The sequence below is a fragment of the Cupressus sempervirens genome, chromosome 2 (genome assembly GCF_028749045.1).
Source record: "Cupressus sempervirens isolate cs-2001-9-10 chromosome 2, ASM2874904v1, whole genome shotgun sequence".
NCBI classification, from domain to species: Eukaryota; Viridiplantae; Streptophyta; class Pinopsida; order Cupressales; family Cupressaceae; genus Cupressus; species Cupressus sempervirens.
Window position 1 is genome coordinate 639,830,847 of NC_143119.1, and position 26,464 is coordinate 639,857,310.

General features: G+C 34.9%; 1 protein-coding gene across 1 annotated transcript; it reads left to right on the top strand.

Annotated features, from left to right (window-relative positions):
• The first annotated feature begins 528 nt into the window (after positions 1–528).
• On the top strand, positions 529–26,269 carry LOC149574995 (tobamovirus multiplication protein 1-like). Its single transcript, XM_089814848.1, has 11 exons — positions 529–1,052; positions 3,972–4,062; positions 4,151–4,203; positions 17,071–17,163; positions 17,294–17,365; positions 17,516–17,588; positions 17,775–17,820; positions 17,913–17,976; positions 25,024–25,077; positions 25,187–25,264; positions 25,424–26,269. The coding sequence occupies exons 1-11, from the start codon at positions 912–914 to the stop codon at positions 25,514–25,516; spliced, it is 858 nt and encodes a 285-aa protein (XP_089670974.1). The 5' UTR covers positions 529–911; the 3' UTR covers positions 25,517–26,269.
• The last annotated feature ends 195 nt before the right edge of the window (positions 26,270–26,464 follow it).

The window sequence follows — 26,464 nt, forward strand, 5'->3', positions numbered from 1 at the left end:
ATTATAATCTCACCTTGATTAAATGTTCATATTGTTTAAAATATATATAAAATTCTATACACATATTATTTTACACCATTGTTTATCTCATAATTATTATGTATAAATAAAAATTTGAATTTGTTTATAAATTTATTAAATATTCTAAAATTTGACAATATCTTTTATAATCCACATTTCTAATTTAATCGAGTACAACAAACATGATTGCCATACATCCTTATCTACATTTTCTACTTAGATTTTAGTAGTAGACATGACTCCATGCAAATTTCAAATAAGAAATAAAGCTACTCTAAAATCTCCCATATAATAATGGAGTTGTTATAATTTAAAGATCAAAGCCTATCCCACAATAAAATATAATATACTTTATATGGAAACATATCTTCCCTCCTTTGCCACATCTCCCTCCATATTTCACCTCCAATTTTTTTTAACTGAAAAAACAAACACTTCTACTATTTGAAAAAGACGAGAAAGTCCACGACTCCACAAAAAGCTCCAACTAGAGCTAACCATGTTAAGCAGCCGCATTGGATCTTCTTTTTAACATTTTTCCTATGCAATGTTTTACCGGGCGGATTTGATGCTGTATTGATCCCACAAATCTGCTCATTAAAAATTCTTCCAATGATTTAGAATATTTTTGGCCGGCGGCAGATTGGCACACAGATGATGTCAGAGGGACAATAAGAAAATAATACTATGGTTTTACAGGTGGCTGTTGAGAAGCTTAGGTGAAGTACTTGTGGACGTATGCCTTCAATATGACCGGTCGGTGGGCCTGTTTATTGCTTTGGCGATCTACTTGATTGATTAGTTGGGCACTCAGTGCCGTGGAAGAGAACAAGACTGTTGGCAACGGAAGTGATCAGTTGTAGTGAACTGAGCCAGCGCTCTCAGCGAGAATGGCGAGGATAACTGCATGGGCGGATTCGGCCATATCCACATGGAACTGGTGGGAGGAACTGAATGATTCCACTGAATGGCAAGATGGTGTTTTCTATACACTCGCAGGGGCATATGCTATTGTTGCTGCCGTCGCTTTGGTAAACGATCCCTTTTCTTTTCTTTTTGTTCTTTCTTCCCAGATTGGTTTGATCAGAGGTGCTTCTTGTGAACAATTAGGGCATCACCTGTATACTGTTTATCAAATAAATTGTGAAATCTCCAACATTTCCAATCGCCCAATTGCAAACATTGACTTTTGCTTTTCACGCTGCCGAATTATCTGTGTTTCCAATAAAAAACAAATTGGAATTTGAAACGAGAATGAATCGTGTTGAACTAGAAATCTGAAGAAAGTAGAGCAGGTAGTTAAGGCATTGATGGCTGGAGGAAACGTTGTGGACTGAAATCCACCAAAGATTTCTGTGAAGATAAAGAGCTCGTGGCCCTTTTGCTGTACTTGATTTGTAGGTTTGAGGTTCTCTGGCGATCCGGGGAGATAACCAGTTGACTAAATCCCCTTGCGGACTCACTAATGAATCTATTGGGATCATAAATGAGCTGCTTTTAGGCTATCCACTCGACAAGTGTCACGTCTTTCCTCTATTTTTATTGTTCTCTCTGTCAGAACCAATATTTATTTGAAGAATTGTTACTTGCACGTTTCCAACAGAAGCTTCAATGTTCTTCGGCTTCATTGTTCCTTCATATGCGTTTGATTTCAAGCTGACTCTGATCAGCTGTACGATCAAATGCGCAGTCGTTTGAAATGCCACTTTCTTTTTCAGCCTCTTGCTGCTGCTCAATTACACGGCTTTAAATATTTTCAGCCTTTAATAATAATATATGGTGGCTAGGTTTTACATCATGTGTAAGAACAAATGTTCATCTTTCTACATCTCCAAAATGAACTTATCATGATCTGTCGTAGTCTTATAAAAAGCCTGAAATTGAAACTTGTAAACACTTTATTGATTCCATTATGTGATATGTGATATAGCTCTGGGTTCAAGCCATGGAAAGGAATTCCATATTGGCCACTCCCTCTCTTCTAACTCTTTGCCCTCTACATTTTGGCATCGTTATGTGGTCAATAAGACTACCAGCATTCTAAATTATATTTCATGTATCTGCATCATTCGCGATGGCTTACCACTCCTCTATATCCATTGCATTAGGAATCGGAAGAATAACAGGTTATGCTAGCATATATCCCTTTAAGAACGATCTTTCATAATTCCTCGAAAGTCTATAAAAATTCACATTAGTAAAAGAATAGAGAAAATCTGGCTGCATGGATGAATAGCATTGCAATCGTCACAAAATATAATTATTCCTCTGGACGGCACCAAGACGTTCATGTCCATCTTTGATTCAACATGGAAAACAATTGTCAACTTGTGCTGATAATGGCAAGTTTTTAGTAAACCTATTAGATGCAGAATAATTGACACAAAACACTCCGGCAATTAATTGTGCTTTTAAATTTTTTCTATAATTTTCTACTAACACTAAACCTTCAAGGGTAGTCCACCTATCTAATGCAAATTAATGTTTACTTCCAGCTTTCAAACCCTATACTAGTAAACTGATATACTGCTCCCGAGGTTTTCTGTCCCCAAGCGGATAAGTTCATGCCTGAAGGGTTTTATATCCAATGTGTTCAGCTGCTGCCGCAATGCCACCGGCTCTGATAGTTTAATGGGTGGTTATTTTCCCCAAAAGTGCCTTCTCTTCTGCCCTATGGTTGCTTTTATAAACCTCTAGCTCCCAGCGATCCTCATCCTGGGAAATTAGTCCACAAATTGTGGCAAGTAATTCACAATTGATTGTCTCTAATGTAGTTAGTCAACTGAACAACAGTCCCTCGAAACTGCCATCCACATTCACATGCAATTACTCTTAATTGGTGGTAGTTAACTGTTTGGTCCACCTCTCAATCGGTGGAATTAATTGGTAAGCTTTGAAGACTCGGCCACATACATTTCCAACTAAAAACTAAAGGTTATTACCAGCTTATCTAACTGGTGATCCGACCTGACAATCCTATTGCTAAATAGTTGTGGATTTAAAAAGGTGGCTTTTTTTGCAGAGTAACCCTAGTGGCAATTAATGGATAAAAATGCTATGACAGGGTTTTAAGTGTTAAGGTAGGTGATCTTTTCTATCTTATCCACTGCTACGTAATAATTATAATGGCCACGTGTTTGAAAGAGCACCTGAGTGAGGGGTCTGGTGAAGCTATCAAGGGCTTCCAGAATTGATGCAGTACAAGGCAGGAGAATCCCCAAAGGAGATGTCCTAACCCCCAGCAATTAACCACTCAGCAGAAACACAACACAAGATGCAAGATCTGATACAAAACACAACTCTTTATTTATAAATCAACTGATTGCATTCAATGTGCCGGGCTGTAAGGCCTTCCCGGTTATGGCTAAATACAAAGCAAGTAATAGTTATGCAAGATCCCTTAAGATCCAACCTCAAACCCTAACTAGTCCAGATTTGTAACATGACAGCACTCTGTTAGAAAATCTCCAGTGAGATCTAAAATTGTGCTCATAAATCAACTGATTACATGCAATGTGCAGGGCTGTAAGGCCTTCCCAGTTATGGCCAAATACAAAGTAAATAATAGTTTTGCAAGATCCCTTAAGATCCAACCCCAAACCCTAGCTAGTTCAGATTTGTAACACGACAACACTCTGGTAGAAACCTCCAGCAAGATCTAAACTTGTGCTCACAAACCACCAAGCAATCTCTTTGTTTCCCAATCCGCAACTACTACCACTACTTCACAACTTCGCTCCTCTCAGCTCCTCTTATTACTAAATATCTTTGAAATTTTTACCCTTTCATTCGTTCCCCTCAAAAAAGAAAGAAAAAACAAATCCCTCTGCATCATTGCTGAATATAGAAATTAGATGACAGTGGACTATTAAATGTGCATAAATATATATTTTATTGAATTCCATAAATGAATATGAGTTGATGATGTTCTTATTGTGTATGAATGTCAGATACAACTTATTCGCATAGAGCTGCGTGTGCCAGAATATGGCTGGACAACACAAAAGGTTTTCCATCTCATGAATTTTATTGTCAATGGAGGTGAGCTTGGATGATTGTGTAAACTTATGTCTGTTTTCTTGCAGATATCTTATTAATGCATTTTGCTGTTGCTGCTTCTTTATGACAGTAAGGGCCATTATCTTTGGATTTCACAAAGATGTGTTTGCATTCAAGCCAAGGGTAAGTTCAATAATTGATTGCTGTAGACTGTCTTCTATATACACATATGTGATTGGCAAGGCTTTTAAGAGCTGAAATTCCTTTGTTGGTCTATTGGTATTGTGGTATATACTTTATCTATCAACAGGAGAGTTGATCATAGGAATTTAATTATTTCAAATTGTACACTATAGATGTTTTAGTTTAAAATTTCACTCAAAGACTCTTTCACGGCAATGTAGCTGAAATAAGCAGTTTAATAAGAGAGGATTGCTGATGTATGGTGAATTGTTTCAGAAACATTTGGCTTCACAGATATTGATCTGCAAACGGATTAATATTTCTAGGTTGAGACAGAGTATGATTAGTAGTTCTTCGGAATTTTTAGTAAATGAAAATAACATTCTTTCATTTGTTTGTCATCAGAAGAATGCTAATTTGCATAAGGCAAATTTAGCTTTCCAGTCCAAAATTGTCTTCAAGATTTATCCTGTTTTCAATTCTGTGCAAAATTAAAGTTTTCAATATTCTTAGAATATGTATTGAGAGATTACTCAGATAGGGTAAAGTCAATGGAGCCACAACCACTTTCGGTGGAGTTTTATCATCAGCTGAAATTCTGAGAAAATCCCTGTATATTTTTCGCCTCATGGGTGCTACCCATGAAATGAACTCCAAAAGCCTACCTTCCTAATCCTATTGTTGCTTGACTTCTTTGTTCATGGTTTTTTCCTATTCTTTTTATAGATAAATGTGACCAATGGGGCAGCATCCATCACACACTGAAAATTACAGTATCCAGAGAATGTAGGACCATACACGTACATACATATTTATGCATATACACGTACATACATACATACATATATATATGTGTGTGTGTGTGTGTGTGTGTACACACAATCACATAGATATGTGCGTGCATGGATGCATGCAAGCATGTATGTATGTACACACACACACACACATTTAAGTAAGTAAATTAAAATATATAGATACAAATATAAATAAACTTGAATAAAACAACAAATAGTCAGTTGATGAAACATATATATATATGCGTGTGTGTGTGTGTGTTATGAACTTAAAATTGATAAAAGAAACCAGTCTCTACATACATTTCTTCATGGATAACTTAAAGAGGCTCAAAATGTTCATGGACAGGATGCATTACACATGTTTTTCTGGAATGAATCTGCAACAGTCATGTCTGGTTATTTGAGTTTCTACAGTGAATGCATTTTACATCACTGTGTGCCTAAATTCATGGAGGAATCCAAAAGCACGAGAAATTGCTTTTTGGTTGCTGTATTGTACAGGAGTTAGCTCTTGGTGGCAGCATGTTTATAAACTTATGAAATTGGCTGAATGTGAATGTGATTGAGGGTTAAAAAGATATGCTGCTGCAGTGCTACTCCGAACCTGTTTTCTTGTTTGCCTGCCTCACCAAATGCTGTTGCACGTCCTATCAGCAACTCTTATGGGAACAAGACATGCTCATTGTGAAGCATGCCAAAATAAGATTTGACTCTAATGTAATTTGAAAGACACCAAAGTCTTATGCATGAATGATTTCCAGGAAGTTGATAGCCTAACTTGACCATTTGCAACCCATGCAGAAGCTATCCTGTCACTTCTTAACATAAATCAGTTTTTGGAAATAGCTTCTTTTTTTTCCAGACTTTGGGTATGGCTATAAGATTACAACAAAAACATGAAGTTGCGATTTTGTCATTTCTATAAACAATAAGTGAAATAAGCTGAACAAATTTGTGCCACATCATAGACAGAAAATCTTAATATGTCTCCACCTTTATCTTCAGCTTCTTGAGTGGAAATTGTGTCATTGACCAATACTCCAGTGTTAGACTTTGTAGAATCATCATCTACACTGTTTAATGTGTCGATGTCAGCCATGCTGTAAACTATCTGAGCAAATTTCAGTATTGTTTCTGCAGTTGATGTTTTCAAAGATGACAAAGCCTGTTATTGTTCCTCTCCCGGAAAAAGAGTACTGGAATTGAATGCTAGTCAGCAAACAATTAAAAGCAGATACGCCAACAAAGGGATTTGCTACAGAGTAGAATTTGATAAGACGTTTATAACAATTTGCAGTGGCATTGCATTTGTATTATAGATCCAAGCATCTTTTTGAGCCATTTGATTGTAACCATAATAGCATCACTCGAATTCAGGATTGACTTGGTAAACCAGAAATACGAATGAAAATCAATTAGTTGGGACTTAATCAAGAAAAAATTGTTAAATTAAAATAATGATGAAATGTTTATATTTAGGGGAAAAATACTGCTTTTTGTCTGGCATAGCCTCAATAAAATTTTTAATGCCTCTTAATGCCAGAACTTGAGGTGGTAACATCTAATGGGGTTGAGAGGCAGCACCTTCTCATGTTATTCTTCATGTTGCATGTGATTTCTTTTATAATGTTGAAATGTTGGTTCTATGTGATGGCTGAATGGGATATTGTGTTGTCCTCAGGACTAAGGGATGTCTGAACATCTGCCTTCTCTTCTTGGGATGGTAGAATGTTCTCTATTGACCTCTGAAGAGGTTGTCCCTAATGTCCAAGAGAGTTCTGTTTCTGCTTGTGCATGGGCATCTCGGAGATAGCCCCTGATGGGGGCTTTCGACAGTTCGGAAAGAAAAGGGATATTTCCAGCCCATCTCACAGCACCTGGGATGTCTCTATTGTGGGGAATGGCCCAATAAACCCAGGGACACATCCTTGGGGTTAACTTCTATAAATCTCAATGTGATTTGTGGTCCTTTGTTGAAGAGCATCTAAAGACTAATGGGCTCCAATTTAGAGGGCTTAGATGGGGGCTTCATTCCTGGAAACTGTTGTACAGGTGCTTTTTGACATGTTTTACTATGGCTCCATTAATGTGAGGAGCTTGGCCTAGAAGTTATTTGATGGGATTTGGAACTAGGTCTTTCTTATGAAAAATGCATTGCTGTATCACTCAGTACAGTCAAATCTCCTGGGTCGGCAGTTCTGGTTTTATTCGTGCAGATTTTCCCTGAATAATTTATATTCTCACCATAAGGGTTTGTGATATTTATTACTTGTCCTTTCAAATAACCATTATTCTGAATCATTTCTTGTCCTCTTAAAAGATTGACAACACCATTTGTTGTAATGTGTCATTCCATTAGTTCAATAAAAGAGGACATGTACCCTTCTTTTAGGATGGACAATATGCACACTTGATCTGAACATAGACAAAAATAGTAACTGATAAAATGATGATCGATCAGGGAAACTTTAGTTATTGTCTATCAAATGTTATTGTCTATCAAATGTTAATTGAGCATTTGTAATATATGAAAGTCATGACATAAAAGCTAAGTTACCGGTTTGAGTTTGGGTTCGAAGAACCAATTCGCTGGTATGTCAAAATCTTGAAATGGTGTTTGGGTTCGTTAGTACAAAAACATGTAACATATATATGTATGTATGTATGTACGTATGTATGCAGCCTAGAACAATGAATTAGGATTAGAATGCCACATAGTATCATAAAAACAACAAAAACACTATAAACTTGTAACCTTAGCATCATATCTATTAGCAACACCAAAATATTAGAATAATATCAAGTTCAGGTATCATTGTTTAGACTCTCACAATTAGAACTTTATGCCAAGTTTCAATCATCTAATGGATTATCTAAATCTTCATATTCTTCTTCTTCATCAAAAGCATTAGTTGGTTCACCAACATTGTCAATGTTACTGGGATCAATTGCACTAATAACATGCCTACTTTCCAAGTTGTCCAACGCTTATTACTTTTTCATTGTACAAAGAGCTTGTTTGTTTGTAATTAACATCCTACTTGAAAAATGTTATATAAGTAGCTTGCAACTCCCTCCACCTATTGAAGATGTTATTTAATGTTTCAAATATGATATGTCACTATACAAAGCTTTCAATTATTTGGACATGGGTCATTATCAACAATTGGATATAAAAATTTCACTGGAAGAAATCTTGAGGGCTAGTTTAATTTGATGTCATAAATATTTGAACTTAAGAAAATTTTGTTTGTAATGCTAAAAATATTTATTCAAATTCTGTTTTCATCACTAAATTATAGAATTTTCCCAATGGAACTGTACCTGGTTCGCACTTGGTCTACCTGGGTTTGTCCCAATTTGACCTAGGTTTGATTGGAAGGAACCTACCTGCTTGGGTTCAAACCCAAGTGGAACCCTAAAGGGAACTGGGACTAGGACTAGGAATATGAACTAGTTCGAAATTCGAAATTCGCCTAGTTTGAAGGTTGGCGAGAACTGGGTAACTGAGGGTTTTTAAAATAAACAGAGCTCGGTGACTCTCAAACTTGCCTTTGATATCTGGGCCTCTGGCATTTCATCAATGTGACATAACTTCTTGAACCTTTTCAATTAGGTCAAGCCCCTTGCTATGCTTTCCAAACCTTTCCTTGGTTTCGTATGAACCTTGTTTAACTAGCATACTTTCTTTAGAGGAAAATAGGCAAAGGAGGCCAAAAGATGTTATATTTGTTCTTTGTTTTGCTTAAAAAAAAATATTATTACATTTTAATAAATATTAAATCATTATTTTATCATTATATTGTAATTAATATTAAATTACTAGTAAGGTGTGATCGTATCATTATTTTTTAATACATTCTATTATTATACTTCTACAAAAGCAAAAAAGTTGATAAAAATTTGACATAAATACCAGAATCTCTAAAGTTGAGAACCCTCTCAAGAAAATTGGTGAGCAAACCTACAATATCCTTAAGGCTTCAGTCTGACACCTCAAAATTCTGGTGGGTAAGCTGGAACAGATAAATCACTACAAGGAAATTGTGGATGTTGATGAAGGTAATGCTGCTGGTCCTGAAGAGGTCTCTGGCCCAGGGAAGAGAACACGTGCTAGCACAAGATGTAAAGTTCCTGCAATTTCTATGACTGAATATAGACTAGATTTTATCTTCTTCTCCTTGTGATTTGCAAAGAATAACTTCAAAGTATTGCCTTTAATTGAATTAGAAACGTAATTCAGAATTCTGTCTTTTACTTCTGCAATTCGTATGAGAGCAGTAATGACTAAGGAGCAGACTTGTCTTTGTTCTTGTGTTCTTAGACTTCATCCTTACCCTCTATAAGTATAGGAGTCAAGGGACATGTCCTTAGAAAGGACATGTCTCTTCCAAAGTTATTTGCCTAACCTCTAGAAGTCGGCGACTTTCTAAGAATAATTTTAAGTTTAATTACAAACATAAACAATTAAGTTTAGTTTAGTCTTAAACCAAAATCCTAAGGATAGACACCGATCTTATAAAGGAAACACAACAAAGACTTAGTCCGTAGCCATATCAAATCGGATCGATCAGATCAGTATGCTAGCAAGTTACAAAATTAACACTGCCTCTTAACTTGATAATCATACTGAGAGATATCATATCTAGCAACATCACCAAAGATGAACAAACAAGAATTGATACTCTATATCTATCTGAATCTCCTTGGCATGTGATATCATAGAACACATGATACAATGTCATATTACTAAACCTGTCGTATGACAAATCACTGCTACTAGTGATAACAATATGGCAAAGAATACAATGTACAGGATAAATCTGAAGAGTAATTTAATTTCTTCATTTATCCAAGTTGTGACTCATAGATACTGGTATTTCTGTATCACAACATGATCTTGAGTCTAAGACCTACCAGAATACAGGATAAACTTGGAGAATAATAAAATTCTTCCTTTATCCAAATTGTGACTCATTGACATAGCAATGTCAACATCACAATATGATCTTGAACTCATCTAGATCTTACAGTAGAACTCTACTGTTTATCACATTATCTAAGAGATCGTCATCTCTCGTAATGTCTTTTATACAAGTGCTCATTATCTCAGAGATAGTCACCTCTTAAATAATGAATACAAATGGTGGAGCCCATAATAATCAATAGCCTCACAAATAAAATTATTTTATTAATAATTTAAAGAATACAAATGGATTACAATTCAACTATACCAATTCTTCTTCTGAAGTGGTCTATCTTCACTCTAGATAGAGGTGTGGTGAGAATGTCTATTGTCTGATCTGCAGTGCAAATGTATTCTAATTTTATAGAATCCCTGTCTACCATATCTCTTACATAATGGTAAGGAATTTCAATATGCTTGGACATGTCATGAAAAACTGGATTCACTGAAAGCGTGATGGAACTCTTATTGTCACAATGAATAATCGTAGGGTTCATGGCTTGCTTAAATAATTCCACAAGTAACTTCTTTAGCCAAACTGCTTCTCGAGAGGCCATTGCTGCTGCAATGTATTCGGCTTCTATGGAGCTTTGAGCTACTGAAGACTGCTTTCTGCATATCCAAGATATCATTGCTGATCCTAAACTAAAACAACATCCTGAAGTGCTTTTCCCGTCTTTAACACTTCCACCCCAATCTGAGTCAATGAATCCATGTAAATCTAAGCCAACCTTCTCATATTTGAGCCCAAAATTAAGAGTGCCTTGTAAGTATCTCATAATGTGTTTAATTGCAACTGGGTGAATCTCCTTTGGCTCACACATAAACTGGCTTAAGGCATTAACAACATAGCAAATATCAGGTCTTGTATTTACTAAGTACATAAGGGACCCAATCATCTGTCTGTAGATTCTGCTACTGCTTCTTTAAGTTTATGTAGATTAGTCTCCATTGGAGAAGACATAGATTTGCAATTCCACATTCCAAATCTCTTCAAAATGTCTGATGTATACTTCCCTTGATTAAGTATGATACTGTCAGAATTCTGTCGTACTTCCAGCCTTAGGAAGTAATGAAGGAGTCCCAAGTCTGTCATCTTGAATTCTCTAGTTAGATCTTTCTTGCATTGATCTACAAGATGATCATCACCTATTATTAGTAAATCATCAATATTTAGTATTAGAATTACCATGTCATCTTTATCTCTTTTATAATATGAATTTGGATCGGAGAATCCTAAGTCGGTGAGATACTTATCAATTCTTTCATACAAGGCCCTTGGAGCTTATTTAAGCCCATAGAGAGCTTTCTTGAGCCTGCAAACAAAAATGTTAGGATCATGAGTTTCAAATCCTTCAAGTTGCTCTAGATATACTTCTTCTGTAATCTTTCCATTTATGAATGTTGTTTTTACATCCATCTGATGTACTTTTCATCCCTTCAATACTGCAATTGCTAGGATTGCTCTTATGGAGGTATATTTGGCAACAGGAGCAAAGGTTTATTCATAATCAATCCCTTCTTTATGAGAAAATCCTCTGGCTATAATTCTAGCTTTATACTTCTCAATGCTACTGTTAGTAGCATGCTTTATTGTAAATATCCACTTAGAAGAAACGACAGATTTTCCTTTAGGTCTAGGAACAATTTCCCAAACATCATTCTTCATAATAGATTGGTATTCTTCTGTCATAGCTTCATTCTAGGCTGAATGTTTAATAGCATCAGAAGGATTGGTTGGTTTTGTTTTGGACAAATCATTCATGTTTGCTGTATAACTAGAAAATCTTTTAGGTCTTTTGCTTTCTTTGACTGTTCCAGAAAGTGCAACAAAGTCTTGTGCTTCCTCTACTGTTCTGATGGCCCATAGTGGTCTTTTCTTTGAATTTTGAATTTCTTCAGGATTTAGATTTTGAATTTCATCTTCAATTTCTTCTATGTTCTCCCTCTAAGACTTAGACTCAGTATTTCTTTCAAAACTAGGTAAAGAAAAAGGTTCTTCGGAACTTAAGGCTCTTTTGAATGCTACATGTTCATCAAAAATTACATCCCTACTAAGTTCAATAGTTTTCTGTCCAAGTATGAAAATCTTATATGCCTTAAATGTTTCATTGTACCCTACAAAAATACCTTTCCTCCCAAAGGGTTTTAACTTGGTTCTCTTTCTTTTGGAATATGGAGATATACGGGGCACCCAAAAATCCTAAGATGACTTATATTGGGTTTAACCCTAGTAAAGACTTCTCCTAGAGTTTTATCTCTAAGGTAAGAGTGAGGGCTTCTGTTTTGAATATAAATAGCAGTACAAGAGGCTTCTACCCAAAGATAATATTCTAGATTTTGATCAACTATCATAACTCTAGCAGCTTCTATGATTGTTCTATTCTTTCTTTTTGCTACCCCTTTTTGTTCTCGATTATAAGGAACGGTGACTCCCTCTTAATATTCCCTTCCATTATCAGTTCTAAGAGTTTTAATTTTATGTCTTGATAAGTTTTTAGTTAATGTTTTGAATTTTTTAAATCTCTTTAGGATTTCTTCTGATTCTTTGCATTTTAAGAAGTAAATCCATGTTTTCCTAGAGAAGTCATCTATGAACAAAATATAGTACTAGAATCCTCCAAGAAAAGGAACAGACATAGGTCCACATAAACCTGAATGAATTATTCTAAAACATTATTTGTTTGTCTAGTGCTATCATGAAATGGACTTTTGATGTTCTTACCCAGTGCGCACCCTTTGCATATGCTTGAGTGGTCTTTATTGAGTTTTGGTAAACCTGTAACTATCTTCTCCATAGTTGATAAGGTTTTGAAGTTTAGATGCCCTAATCTTTTGTGCCAAATTTCATTTATGTCTTCAACTTCATGAATTAAGGCTTGAATAGGTCGACTAAATTCTGAATTCAATTCAAACAAATATACTTTTCTCTGACCAATCAACTTTGCTTTCTTGATTGAGGAGTTCTTTGCCCAAGTTATTACTTTGTCGTCACAAATGCAACATTACGCCCACCATCTTTAAGTGTTGTAATTGAGATTAGATTTTTTTTAATTCCTGGTACGTAGAGTACACCTTTGAGAAGAGAATTTTCAGATTTTAGTTTCAAGGTGCAATTTCCAATTCCTTTGATGGGATGTGCTCAATTATCACCAATGGTAACTTCGCCATTGACCTTTTCTAAAATAGAGTCTAGTGCTTCTTTGTATCCTATTATATGTCTAGAAGATCCACTATCAATTACCCATGCTTTATTTGAAATTTCATTTGATAGTGATGAATATAACACACGATTCTCAGGATCATAATTATCTTCTTCCCTAGTAACACTTGTACAATTCACTTGTTGTTTAGAACTCTCAAGACAATTAGATTTGTAGTGTCCAAACTTTTCACATTTGAAACATTTTATTTTGGATAGATCTTTCTTGGATTTTCCATTCTTTTGATTTCCCTTTTTCTTCTTGAAATGTTTCTTCTTGCCCTTATAAGAGTTTGTATTAAGAACGTGAAGTTCTTCATCTTCTGTTTTCAGTTTTCCTCCTTTCTTTAATTTTCTGGATTTTTCTCGAAGACAATCACCCTCAAGTCTGTTGAAGTTAGGAAGTTTATCTTTGGTACTTATTCTTTGTGCAAAAATTTCCTATGAATCTGGTAATCCATCTATCGCTATTAGTGTTAGTTCCGTGTCACTAATAATGGTTCCTATACTTGATTGTTCATCTCTAATGCCTACAACCCTTAGGAAGTAAGAATTCATTGGTTCTCCTTTCTTTATTTGAATGTGATTTAGTTGCCTTTTCAGTGTGAGAACCCTAGTTCCATTATTGGCCTCATATGCATTTAGTAATGCATTCATCATATCAAATGCTGTTTGATGTTTTGTAAGCATGGGTATGATATCATTTTTTACTCTATCTAATATGATTTGAATTGCTTTCCTATTTCCTTCGCTCCAAATAGATTTATGAGGTTCAATTGGAGGTTGTTTGGATGCTTTATCAACAAATTGTTTTACATCATTCTATTCAAGAATCACCATGATTCTGAATTTCCAGGCATCAAAGTGTTCCTTCCCATCAAACCTGTCATCGGGTCTGATTGTGTATGCCATTGAAGATAGGAGATTGCAGAGCCTAGGTTTGACTACCAGAGCTCTAATACCATGTAAAGTTTATGCAATTTCTATGACTGAATATAGACTAGATTTTATCTTCTTCTTCTCCTTGTGATTTGCTGAGAATAACTTCAAAGTATTGCCTTTAATTGAATTAGAAATGTAATTCAGAATTCTGTCTTTTACTTCTGCAATTCGTATGGGGGCAGTAATGACTAAGGAGCAGACTTGTCTTTGTTCTTGTGTTCTTAGACTTCATCCTTACCCTCTATAAGTATAGGAGTTAAGGAACATGTCCTTAGAAAGAACATGTCTCTTCCAAAGTTATTTGCCTAATCTCTAGAAGTCGGCTACTTTCTAAGAATAATTTTAAGTTCAATCACAAACATAAATAATTAAGTTTAGTCTAGTCTTAAACCAAAATCCTAAGGATAGATGCCGATCTTATAAAGGAAACGCAGCAAAGACGTAGTCCTTTACTTATCATGCCATATCAGATCAGATCGATCAGACCAGTATGCTAGCAAGTTACACAATTAACACAAGAAAGAAAACTCTCAGGTCAAATAAAGACATCGAGGATCTGAAGCGTGCTGCCGATAGGATGGAACAACTGGAACTGGAATCTCCTCAGCTTCTCAACAACTTTGTTTACCTTTGTTCTCTGCTGGTCCTTTTGTGGTTTGTTTTTGCTGGTCTTTGCTGGTTTTTGGGTGTGCTGGCCTTGTCTCTGTTTATGCCAGCTTTGTTCGTTTATCACAGCTTCTTGTTTTGATCTGAAAATCAATACTTCTCTTTATGTATGCTAATGTGAAGCGTATCACTTAATAAAAAAGAAATGATTTATGTACCAAATCAAACCTACTCAACAACACAATTGCAATAATGAGAGTTAGCACACTTGGAGAAAAGAAAGAACTGAACTACAATGATGGAAATGAAACTGAAACTAAACCTGGTTGGCCTAGAATTTGAGTTTTAATACATGAAGAAAACCTGCCAAGAGGAATCACCTTTCCAAAGCAAGAATCATCACTCCCAACCTTTTCTGTCAAAATATCTTGACGGAATCTCATTTATGAAGAAGTAATCAACCTGATCAACATTTTCTGTCAAGATCTTGACACGTAGGAGATGTTTTCCACAACAAGTCAAATTGTGATATTGGTATCAGGATTCAATTGTGTAATAATTTTTGAGTCGAACTCATTGACCCATATTTCATGAGTAGTGGTTCACAAAAGCCATCTCCCATGAGAATGAATGGAATACTTAACATGCATTGGATCTACGTGATGTTCACAAAGGTGAAGCACTGTGACTTCCCAGGAGGTCACCCATCCCAGTACCACTCCAGCTTGAGTGTGCTTAACTACGGAGTTCCATCACCTAGATTCAATGAAGGCGACTTCATAGTTAAGCACGCTTAAGCTGGAGTGGTACTGGGATGGGTGACCTTCCAGGAAGTTTCAGTGCTTTACCTCTGTGAGCATCACCTAGATCCAATGGAGGAAATTTCATAGTTAAGTTCGCTCAAGCTGGAGTGGTATTGGGATGGGTGACCTCCCGGGAAGTCCGGGTGCTTTACTTCAGTGAGCATCACCTAGATCCAATGCGTGTTAAGTGTTCCATTCATTCTCACAAGAGATGGGTTCTGTGAACTACTACTCATTAAATATGGGTCAATGAATTTGACTCAAAAACCACACAGTTGAATCCTTATAGCAATATGTCAAAATCTTGACATGTCACATATCTGAAGAAAATCATATAAATTCTGCCACACTAAACATCTAAACTCGCCCAATTTTTATGTGCAGTGTTTAACTTATATAAAACACATTTGCTCCAGCTATCAAAATGCTACCCTCAAACTTGCCTTTCATATCTGGCATATCATCAATAGTTTCTTTTAGCTTTTCGATTCTTTCCCATGAGGTCAAACCCTTATATATATATTTCGATAAGTTCAAGCTTGCCCTTTTTATGAAGACCTCTAGATGCCATCTCAGTTCTGAAGAAAATCATGTAAATTGTAGCTCCCAAAACACATCCAATCCTCTTGTTGTGTACAATGTGCTGCTTATATGATCAATATTTAATCCACCTACTGAAGTGTTTTTAAATTTAAACTAAGCAGAGGCTGGTCTCTCGAACTTGCCTTTGATATCTGGCATATCATCAACGTGACATAAGTTCTTGAACCTTTTCCATAAGGTCAGGCCCCTTGCAATGCTTTCCAAACCTTTCCTTGATTTCATATTTCTATTAAACTCTTCATCAAAACAAAAAAAAATCTATTAAGACTACATTATTATTATATTATGATATCGTTACATTTTTATTTTATATTTATTCAGAGTTGTTCTTATCATTGAGTTAAAAATGTTTCTTATGTAGGGACAGTTTCAATCCCCCATAATTGATAATATCATTTTTAATATATTATTATACTTCTATTTTATTATATTATATATTTCAAACAATGTAGAAATATTTTTGTGTTAATATATTTATTAAAAATATTAATGTACTAATCTTGTCATATATATATATATATATATATATATATATATATATATAAATAACAAAATAATTTTAAATTTTCATGCATTAAGTGTCACAAACATGTCAAATTAAATGCTTCTAAATATTATTGACAGATGTTTTTGCATCCATATGCGAGTGTAATACACTTTTAGCGTAATTAACAACCTTACAAAGAGGAGAGTGAAAGTATTTTCACCCACCTTTCTCTTCTTGTAGCTCTCTTCTTTGTTTCTCCCCTATTTGAAGCTTTTAATTGTTTCAGCTTTGGATTTCATTTTTGGGTGGAAAATTATTCCAACATTTCTTTGGGGCATCCTCTTTCATTTGTTTTTCTATTTAACATGAATGCTTTTAGAAACTTCCATGAATTGTTAATGCCACTCTGGAAGAGTTGTGAAAGTTAAGTATTTTATTGACCTTATTTCTTTGGTAATTAGGTTTTTGCAATAGTGCTGCTCGATCTGCCAGGAATATTGTTCTTTTCAACATATACATTACTTGTTCTATTTTGGGCAGAGATATACCATCAGGTAAGTTGATATTTTTTATAATTTCCTATAGTAGTTGAATCTTATTGATTATATGGATTTTTAGCTTTCCATTTTTGCTTAGAGTGAATCTTAACTTTTAATTGGTGTCTGTCATCATGTTCCTTCTCAGGCAAGAAGCCTTCCCACCGAGAAACTACGGCCAGCATATGGTATCGTAAATGGTGTAATTTATTTTATACAGGTAATTACTTAAATAGGGTATTATCTATTCTGACAAAGTAGTTGCTACATGTACACATTAAAATTTTGAATTCTTGATTATTTTACTTAATGTCTTCATTTATTGCTGGAGTACTTATTTTGAAGTTATTGATGCATTTCTTATAATCAGGTGTGCATTTGGATATACCAGTGGATAGATGACAGTAGTGTCATAGAGGCAATAGCTAAATTATTTGTTGCAGGTTTTTCTTGCTACCTTGTAATAATATAATTACTCTTTTTCATCACCACTGAAATAGCATCCCGTTTCAACTTTTTTTTGCTAGCTGATCATTTTGTTTAATTTCCAAGTTTTCTGTTTAGTCTTAACTTATTATTTAGTTTGAGATTAATTTTACTAAAGGTGTCCATTATGCACAATTTTGCAGCAATATCATTTTTTGCAGCACTCAGTTTTATACTGTACGGAGGAAGGTAATCCACTTTTTCAGTTCAGCAGTAGTTTACGTTAGCATGCATTTTCTGTGGATGCAGATATTCACTTTTGGCAAACCTTAATTTTACAGGCTTTTTCTGATGCTGAGGCGATTTCCAATCGAGTCAAAGGGTCGCAGGAAAAAGCTTCGTGAGGTTTGTTTTGATTTATGATAATATGCTTTATGATACCATATTAGGAAATTTAGATCGAAGAACAAAAATCCACTTTCCTTAAATTTTCTTTGTGCTCTCAATAGGATATGCAGGAATAAAATGCATTTAGTATTAATTTTTTTAGCAAAACATTGGCAGCATGTACAGAAAATCAGATGAAGAGAGTACAATCTTATTCATAGAAAGAGTAAACCATTGTTTGCCCTGTAAGGTAAGAACATAACTGAAAACAAGGAAATTATAATAGTACGCACATGCACAATGCATAGAGAACTTGCAGATGTATATTCACTGATCAACTGAATTACAATGCATCACAGAGCATTCCCAACAATAGTACTATGACCACACCATCACATAACAACATCCCTGAAGTTAATTACAATGCTATATATAAAGGTGTCAAAGTGCCAACCGTCAGCAACTGGGTTTGCCAATAACTCAATAAATACTAATTATCCTGGGAACATCGTCCCCCAAAAAAGAAAGTCGTCTCTGGATGACACACAACAAAGTGGGGAATAAAACTATACATAAAAGAAATCAAGGAGCTGCGGATCTAGAAAGTGTCCCTGCTGAGGAAGGGGCAGGTGTTTCAATGCCCCCAGCTGCTCCCTCAACTACTTGACCTCCTCAGTGCATTGCTGCAGACCCCTCTGGTTAACATTTGTCTCTCCCTGGAGGTCTTCACCATAGTCACTACCACCATAACCTCCTTGTGTTTTTTATCTACCTCCTCCAAACACTGCAATAAGGGGAGTCTCCACTGTTACCCTCTCAGCCCTCTCATGGTCCAACTGCTTCGTAATACGAGTCTCCACTACTGCCCTCTCAGCTCTCTCATGATCCAACTGCTCCTTCAAGGCTGCCATTTGAGTCCTCTGCTTCACTAGCTCATCCTCCACCATATGGAGCTGAGTGGCTAACTCCTTCCGAGCTGTAATAGCTGCCACCTGCGCAGCCTCAGCCCCTGATACTGAATGCTGGGTCCTCTTGAGCTCACAATATCCATCTCGAATGCCTGCTCGACCCTCCTGAGCAAGGGTACAATAAATGATTTGCTGCTAAGGGTTTAAGATGTGAACAAACTTAACTTGTGTAAACAATTTTGTATTCTTTTATCTATTTACAAGCTAATATTAAGACTTTTCTAGTCTCTATTCAGTTAAATAAGTTCTGATGAAACTGGTATGTAATTTTATCAATAACAGATTCATTGAATGTACAAACAACTATTTATCTTTTGCAGACATTACATTGCATCCCATTACTATCTATTATTTTTTTCCTAGATATATAAATCCACGTATAACAGACACTGATAAGATACCACAGAAACTGTACATATACTGCATCTCCATCATATCCATTTTCTGGAACTGTTTTCATTTTGGTCAATATTTTTAAAAAAAAAATTCTACACAAATGAAATGTTAAATAAGTTGTTTAACACAAATATAATATAAAATGTAAAAAATACAATATGTGTCTATATATATATATATAGAAACAAATACTTACTATAATTTTCTGTCTTTTGATGTATGAATAGTCTAATGTATATATTTTTATTACACCTTTTCCATCTATATTTTTATCGGAGGGTTTTGATCTGACAAATTTAAGATACTGTATATGTGACCATGCAACTCAGATCTAGTTTCCCTAGGGTTTTCTATTTTTTATCCTCATCAATGCTAACATCATCAAGAATCAGAATTTACTTCAGAGCTGGTATTCTTAATCCAATTAATAAACACTATGTTATTGTGTTCCCCTGCCATACCTGTATGGGTCTGATCTGAGACTGGATCCGAGGCTGGTTCGCTACCCTGGGCGAACCGGGGCCAAACCCTGGTGAGCCCAAGGGCTGGCTGTCAAACGAGGACAGAAAAAATCATTTAAAAAAAAATTATATAAACAAAAAGGTGCAAAATATTTAATTTCACTTACAAGATTGTTAAAGTGGTGTGTGCTATGAAGGTTAGTGTGGTTTCAAAGGCCTTAATTATGCCCTGAGATGCTCATGAGGGTTGCTGCCCCCGATTTTGTCATGTAAGAAGCTTTATTACAGTGAGGGTGAGAGGAGGAATTGAGATCAAACTCTTGAGTTTGCTTAGGCGTGATTGTTGCACAATTGTCAAAAATCTCTTTAGATGGGGTAGCTTCTTCTCATGATATGGCTAGTGGAAGTGGCATTGTAAATAATTTTGGTTCAAATGAAATTGATCCACATTTTGGCTTTGGTGCCTTTGGTAGAGATTAATACGAAGATTAGTAAATATTAGTTGTAATTTTCATTTTGTATGGACATTTGACAAGCCACTGAATTCAAAATTATGCATTTGAGTCTATTATTTTTTGCGGGGTCGATGTATTTTGTTTATAGGAATTATGAGCATCATTGTTATATATATATATATATATATATATATATATATATATATATATATATATATATATCTGTGTGTGTGTGTGTATCCAAACTTATATTTGTACCCAAGTAAACAAAATTACTGTACTGCTGTATTGTAAACAATAGTGATTGTAAATTTCAGTGTAATACTGTAGATATTTGACAAGTCACTGAATTTACAATTATGAATTTATGAATCTTCTCTTTTTTGTAAATTGAGGTATACATGTATTTTGTTCGCAGGCAATTGTGACTATCGTTGTTTATATATATATATATAGCCAAAGCCATAGCTGCACCAAAGTTAACACGTGTATAGCCAAACTGCTTCAAAGTAAACAAAATTGCTGTGCATCTCAAAAGACCATAAATGATATTGAAAATTTCATATTGATAACTTCGATGATAAAGATCTGCTAGTACAAAAGAAGATAGCAACTGTTAGAGTAACTATTTTAGCTATCTTTATTTAGTAAGCTTTCCTAGATTTTGAGTATAAGTGGATGGACTTTGAGTCAAGAATTTGAGAGATTATAAATTCAAGTTTCAATGAAAAGTCAAAGCAATTAGGAACATTCCCTTTCATTTGGGATATTTGTTGCTGAAATCTATCTAGAATGCTGAAGAGAAAATCTATGAGGTCTGCATTGGGAGGGATTAAGATAACCCAACAAGACTATGGCATGAATTCTCTCAACGCATGTATGGAATGCTACGTTATATGTCTAAAGCATTCATGTACTGCTATTGTACTCCTTGTATGTGACGATTTTAGATCTAACTTTAGTTACCAATTCGAGTTCGGTTTGAAATACGGGTTTGAAGAACTGGTTCGCCGGTACGGCAAAATTTTGGAAAGGGTTTTGGGTTTGTTCGTACAAAAAACATGTAAAAATTATAAAAAATTATGTATACACATTTATGAAGCCTAGAAGCATAGAGTATCATAAAATCATATGATGTAAACTAAGTTAATCATTTAAACAACAAAAACACCATAGGCATAAACTTTAAACACGTAAGTTGTAATCATAGCATCATGAATAAAGATCATACCATCATATATTTCAATTTTCAAGTTCAACATCAGAGATTCAAAATATTAAAACTTAAAAGTAAATCATTATCCATGAATCATAATAGCAAGTTCAAGTATCATTGTTTCAACTTCAAGTCAAGTAATCATAATGTATAAAATTTTAATATTTATCTTCTTCTTCTTCTTCTTCTTCTTCTCGTAGTCCTTCCACATTAGTTGACTCAGCAATAGAGCTAAGGCCAATGGGATCCTCACCAACAACAATAGTATGGGCATCAAAATCTTCAAAGTCTTCAATTGTAAGCTGAGAAGTAGAAATATCCAAGTCCGCCAACTCTGCATCTACATCCCACCTCTTTACATTCACTTTTTAGGGCAACCGGACCTCAAAAATTATAAAATTGGTTATAAAAAATGACTTGGAAGTCACTCATCAGCCAAATTCGTCCCAAATTCGTCACGGGTTCGAACTGGGCAGCCCAAATTCACCTGGGTTTGAATTCTGGGCTGCGGGTTCAAACCAGCCCAGGCAAATTCGAACCCAGGTCGAACTGGACCCAAATTTCGAACCAGTTTGAACCCAGGCAGGGTTTGTGGGCCAAAACGGTGAACCCAGGTAACTAAGGATCTAACCAAAACTATCCTTCATTTTGACCAAAACTATCCTTCATTTTGATCTAAAATTTTGCTACAATTCACTTTTTTGAGCAAGCTGATTTTTATCGTTCTGATAGGAGTCATTCTACTTCCTGATTGGCAATGTCTATTATGTATATACTTCTGATTCCCACTTGATTATACAATATCACTACCCTACCTGCTTGTCATTTAAACTTGATGGCTAATGTCAAATTGAAGCTCCAAAGTTTCATGCTTTATTAGCATCCGAACAGGAATTTTGTCCTAACCTAACCATGATAATCTAGACAACCACCTTCATATTATTGTTGACAATTGAAATGTTCAAATTGTTTTGAGTAGTCAAGGTTGCAAGAACTCCAAGAAAAGAGACCTCTTTAAGTTGATATCAAATCAATAGAGTTTTGTTTCAGTTTGGTTAGGCTTTCTGTATTTACTTTTGGCAAGTACTCTTATAAGGTTCAGATATATTAAAAAATAGATAGAAGCCTCTGAGTATTAATGATACTGTCTACTATTTCCCACTAAATCATGTCTTTAGATTTATATACATGGAAAGCATTGCTACGAGCCCTAAGGTAAATGACAGTAGTGAGGAATACCAAGAGAAAAACCAGGACATCTCTTAACCATTCCATATTAATATCCTTAAATCAGACAATGAAATATACCCAAGAACATTTCTCTATTTTAATTATATTGTCCTTAACATCAATGGAAATATACATCCATTCAAGGAAGCCTACCTGTAATTTGCCTTAACAATCTGATGAGATCTGGCAAATCTTTGATGGTGATCCACATCTTACCCACTAGCAGTAAGTTTTGTGCTAAAAATTAACAAAAAAAACCAATTAAATAGCACTTCTATGCGGTTAGGGTATCATGATAGGTTGGTGGACAATAAAATTATAAATGCATATTCTGGGATTTTGTTTTTGGCAATTTAAAGCTTCAAAAATTGTTGGACATCTTTTAAAATCACAGCTGATTCCCAAAAAATCATTTTAGCAGAGTTCTTTAAAATCACAAAATCGGATTTGTTTAAGGATTTATGGTTCTATGGTTTAAACTTTAAGCAATACTCTTGCAAAAATTCACAGATGGAAAATTGGTTCCTTAATTGCTTTTTCAGCTGGGGGCTTAGGCCCATAATCCCAGTGAGTGAGCTTGCCTTTTGACCCTGCCAGGGAATCACCTCAGGGCCCAAACCTACACCCACCTTTGTTAACGTCTAATGCAATAGTTGCAATGTCTTTAATGTTTAGTAGTTCGTACTTTACTTAGAATGCCAAAGTATGATTTGTAATTTCGTATTTCCTATACATCTTTTTATAACTAATTTTTCAAGTACTACAAGTATTTGTACTGCTGCTTTGCCATCCCCTGCCATCCCCAAATTTAGGCTCTTGGTCTGACTGTCCCCAAATTTTGCCCCCTAATTACCATTAGAAAACTCCATGGAATATAGGCTTAAACCATAGTTTGCAAACTCTGCAAGTACCGATTTGCGAGCACTATTTTGTTTTGTTTGCTGGGCGAGTTTCGACATGTTAAATCTTGTGATTTTATAGACACCAAAATACATGGATAAAAATGTCAATGCACGTAAATGGATAAAATGTGTTTTTTCGCATGTTTTTGCTATAAAATCATGCATTTTCTCTTTTGAGATGTCAATTATTAATTTATTATATATTATAATACAATTTTACAAGAAAAATGTCTCTTTAAGAGATCTAAATTTTAGTAGTCTCTAAGTCGTCAAGTTTTTTTCCAAGTTCTTGTAGATTATTTGCATAGTTTTTTACCGAGTTGAGAATTTGGTCTTGTCAAGTACTCTCCGAGTTCAAGTCTGTGAACTATGGCTTAAATAGTTACACTACAGTGATTGCTGATGATTCCCTAATTTTCACGCAATAAGTTTGATTGAGCAATGTTAATTTGAGTAGGGTAAAAGTCATACACAATCTTTTTGTCAGATCCCATGGGTTTAAAGAGTTACATCACTGTGATTACTGATGATTCCAAGCATCTGCTCATGTTGGTTGGCAGACTGAATTCTGTCTTGTCCCATTCACAAATCCTAAATATTTTGATAATCAGTTCGGGAGAAACAACAAGAACATTTGAGGTTTTACATTCCACAAAAACATCCGTTGCTCTGGAGTTCTGAAGAAGGTCAACAATGAAGGGAAATAAAATTATGGCTTCGTTCATCTTTGGATATAGAGGCTACCATATTTATTAAATATTAGTTTTTGTAGCATCCAGGCAGCAAGTGCCATACAAACTATGTAAAAATTTAATATTGAAGGCAGTCAACACAGCCTCAACAAACATTAGCAATGTACTTTATTCAAGTTTTCAGCTGGAGATGAAAGCTAACTTTATCTGATAATTTTAATTAGATGAGATTTAGGACAACATATGCAGAAAATTAAATCAAGATATTATCATCTGAATTAGATGAAATTCAGGATAACATACATAGAAAGTAGTTCAAGATATATTAATCTCAATCAGATGGAACAAAAACTCAACTTTATTAATTAAACACAATGACAGAAAATTCCCCTTCCAAAATCAGCGTTAATCCTTTATTGAATATTTGCTAATCTTTCATGCGTAACATATAACTGAGAATTACTTGTTTTCTGTTTATATTATTAGATTTAGACAATTAATAAATTTGTTATAAAGAAGCTTCCTTTTCTGCATTTAATGACCTTTGATCTGTCTTTCTATCACTAGATAAATTTGTTTTGTGTAATGGCTTCTGTGTACATGATTTATGGTTTTGTTGAAATGGCTTCTGTGCACAATTTTCTATTCCATGCTGGGCTTGAACTCTATGCGACTTATCAACTAGTTTTTTGTTCAATGGATGGTTCTATAATCTAATCTAAAGTTCAAACACTGTTCTTTTCAGGTTGGCTGTGTTACAGCTATATGCTTTACTTGTTTTTTGATAAGATGCTTAGTGGTGAGTATACTGGCAGTTCTATATTATATATTTGCTTTGTAATTCACTTATCAAAACTCTCACTTGCTCTCTTGCATTTTATTTCCCACTTTTATATGTCGATGTGCAGGTTGCATTATCTGCCTTTGATGCAGATGTTGATTTAGATGTAATGAACCACCCTATTTTAAATTTCATATATTATATGGTAAGATTGTCTGTTTTCGGTTTGAATAATCAATATAATAGATTTATATAGCAATATGTCTCAACAATAACTGGTTTACCTGTAGTTTCTAGATTTTTTAAATTCTTATATCTAAAATTTGAATACATTTGTGTTGGTGTTTTTCTGTGGACTTTGTAGCTGGTAGAGATTCTTCCATCCGCATTGGTTCTTTTCATCCTTCGTAAATTGCCACCCAAAAGAATGTCTGGTCAGTATCACCCAATCCGTTGAATATACCGCAAACCTTGGAGAAAAAATTATGTTTAGGATACAAAGTTCAAACTCACCAAGGATGGAGCTTTCAATCTCCTGGTAGTGATTGATGTGGAATTCAAGCACCAACCGGCTGTTATTTGTCATTTGTTTTGCCAATTACTATGGCATTTTTTAGCACGATGCTGAGTAGGAGATTTCAGTATGAAAGGATGGTGCATGATTCAATGTTCAAGTCTCTGGTCTTTTGTGGCTGTGTACGAAGTTCATGGTAGCTTTTTGCCAATTCTTGTGCTATTTGTAGGAATTGATTTTTGGAGGATATGTAACGTGGGATTAGTGATGTTGATTTTTTTAGTATATTCTACATAGTGTCAAGGCTCAGGTTAACATGATAGCTAACACGTGGAACTTATTCAAAGAGATATCCAGCATAGAGTGACCTACTTGAAGAATGTGAAGAGAAGCTAAGCAAAACCAGCAACATATTCTTTGATAAAATTCAAGATCGTAACAATGTAATTTAATGTAATTTGTTCCACTTGAAGTGGTATTCCTCTTCTATCTAAGTGAGCAGCAGACACTGCCATGAGAAGAAGAGGGTTGGATTTTTGTTCTTAATGGCCTGGAAAATCTGCAACACTGGTTTGCATGTCTGGCTTTCTAGATCCTTGAACTATATAGTTCGTGTTCTGGTATGAATTTTGAATAGCTGTCATATATACTTGCACAGGGTTTTTAATATTAACGTAGATATTTGTATTAGCCTTACTGCATGGCACCATCTCTGGAAATCACAGTTGCAACAAAGCAGTTTGGGATGAAATCACAATTTAAAGGGATGAAATAAAGTAGTTATTTTGTGTCTAAAATGTAATTCTTGACAGATAAGATGGGTGCATCTTTGCTTTATATCGGCAGATGCTTTTTCGTTACCTTTTTACTTGTTATTCGTATTTGTTAGTT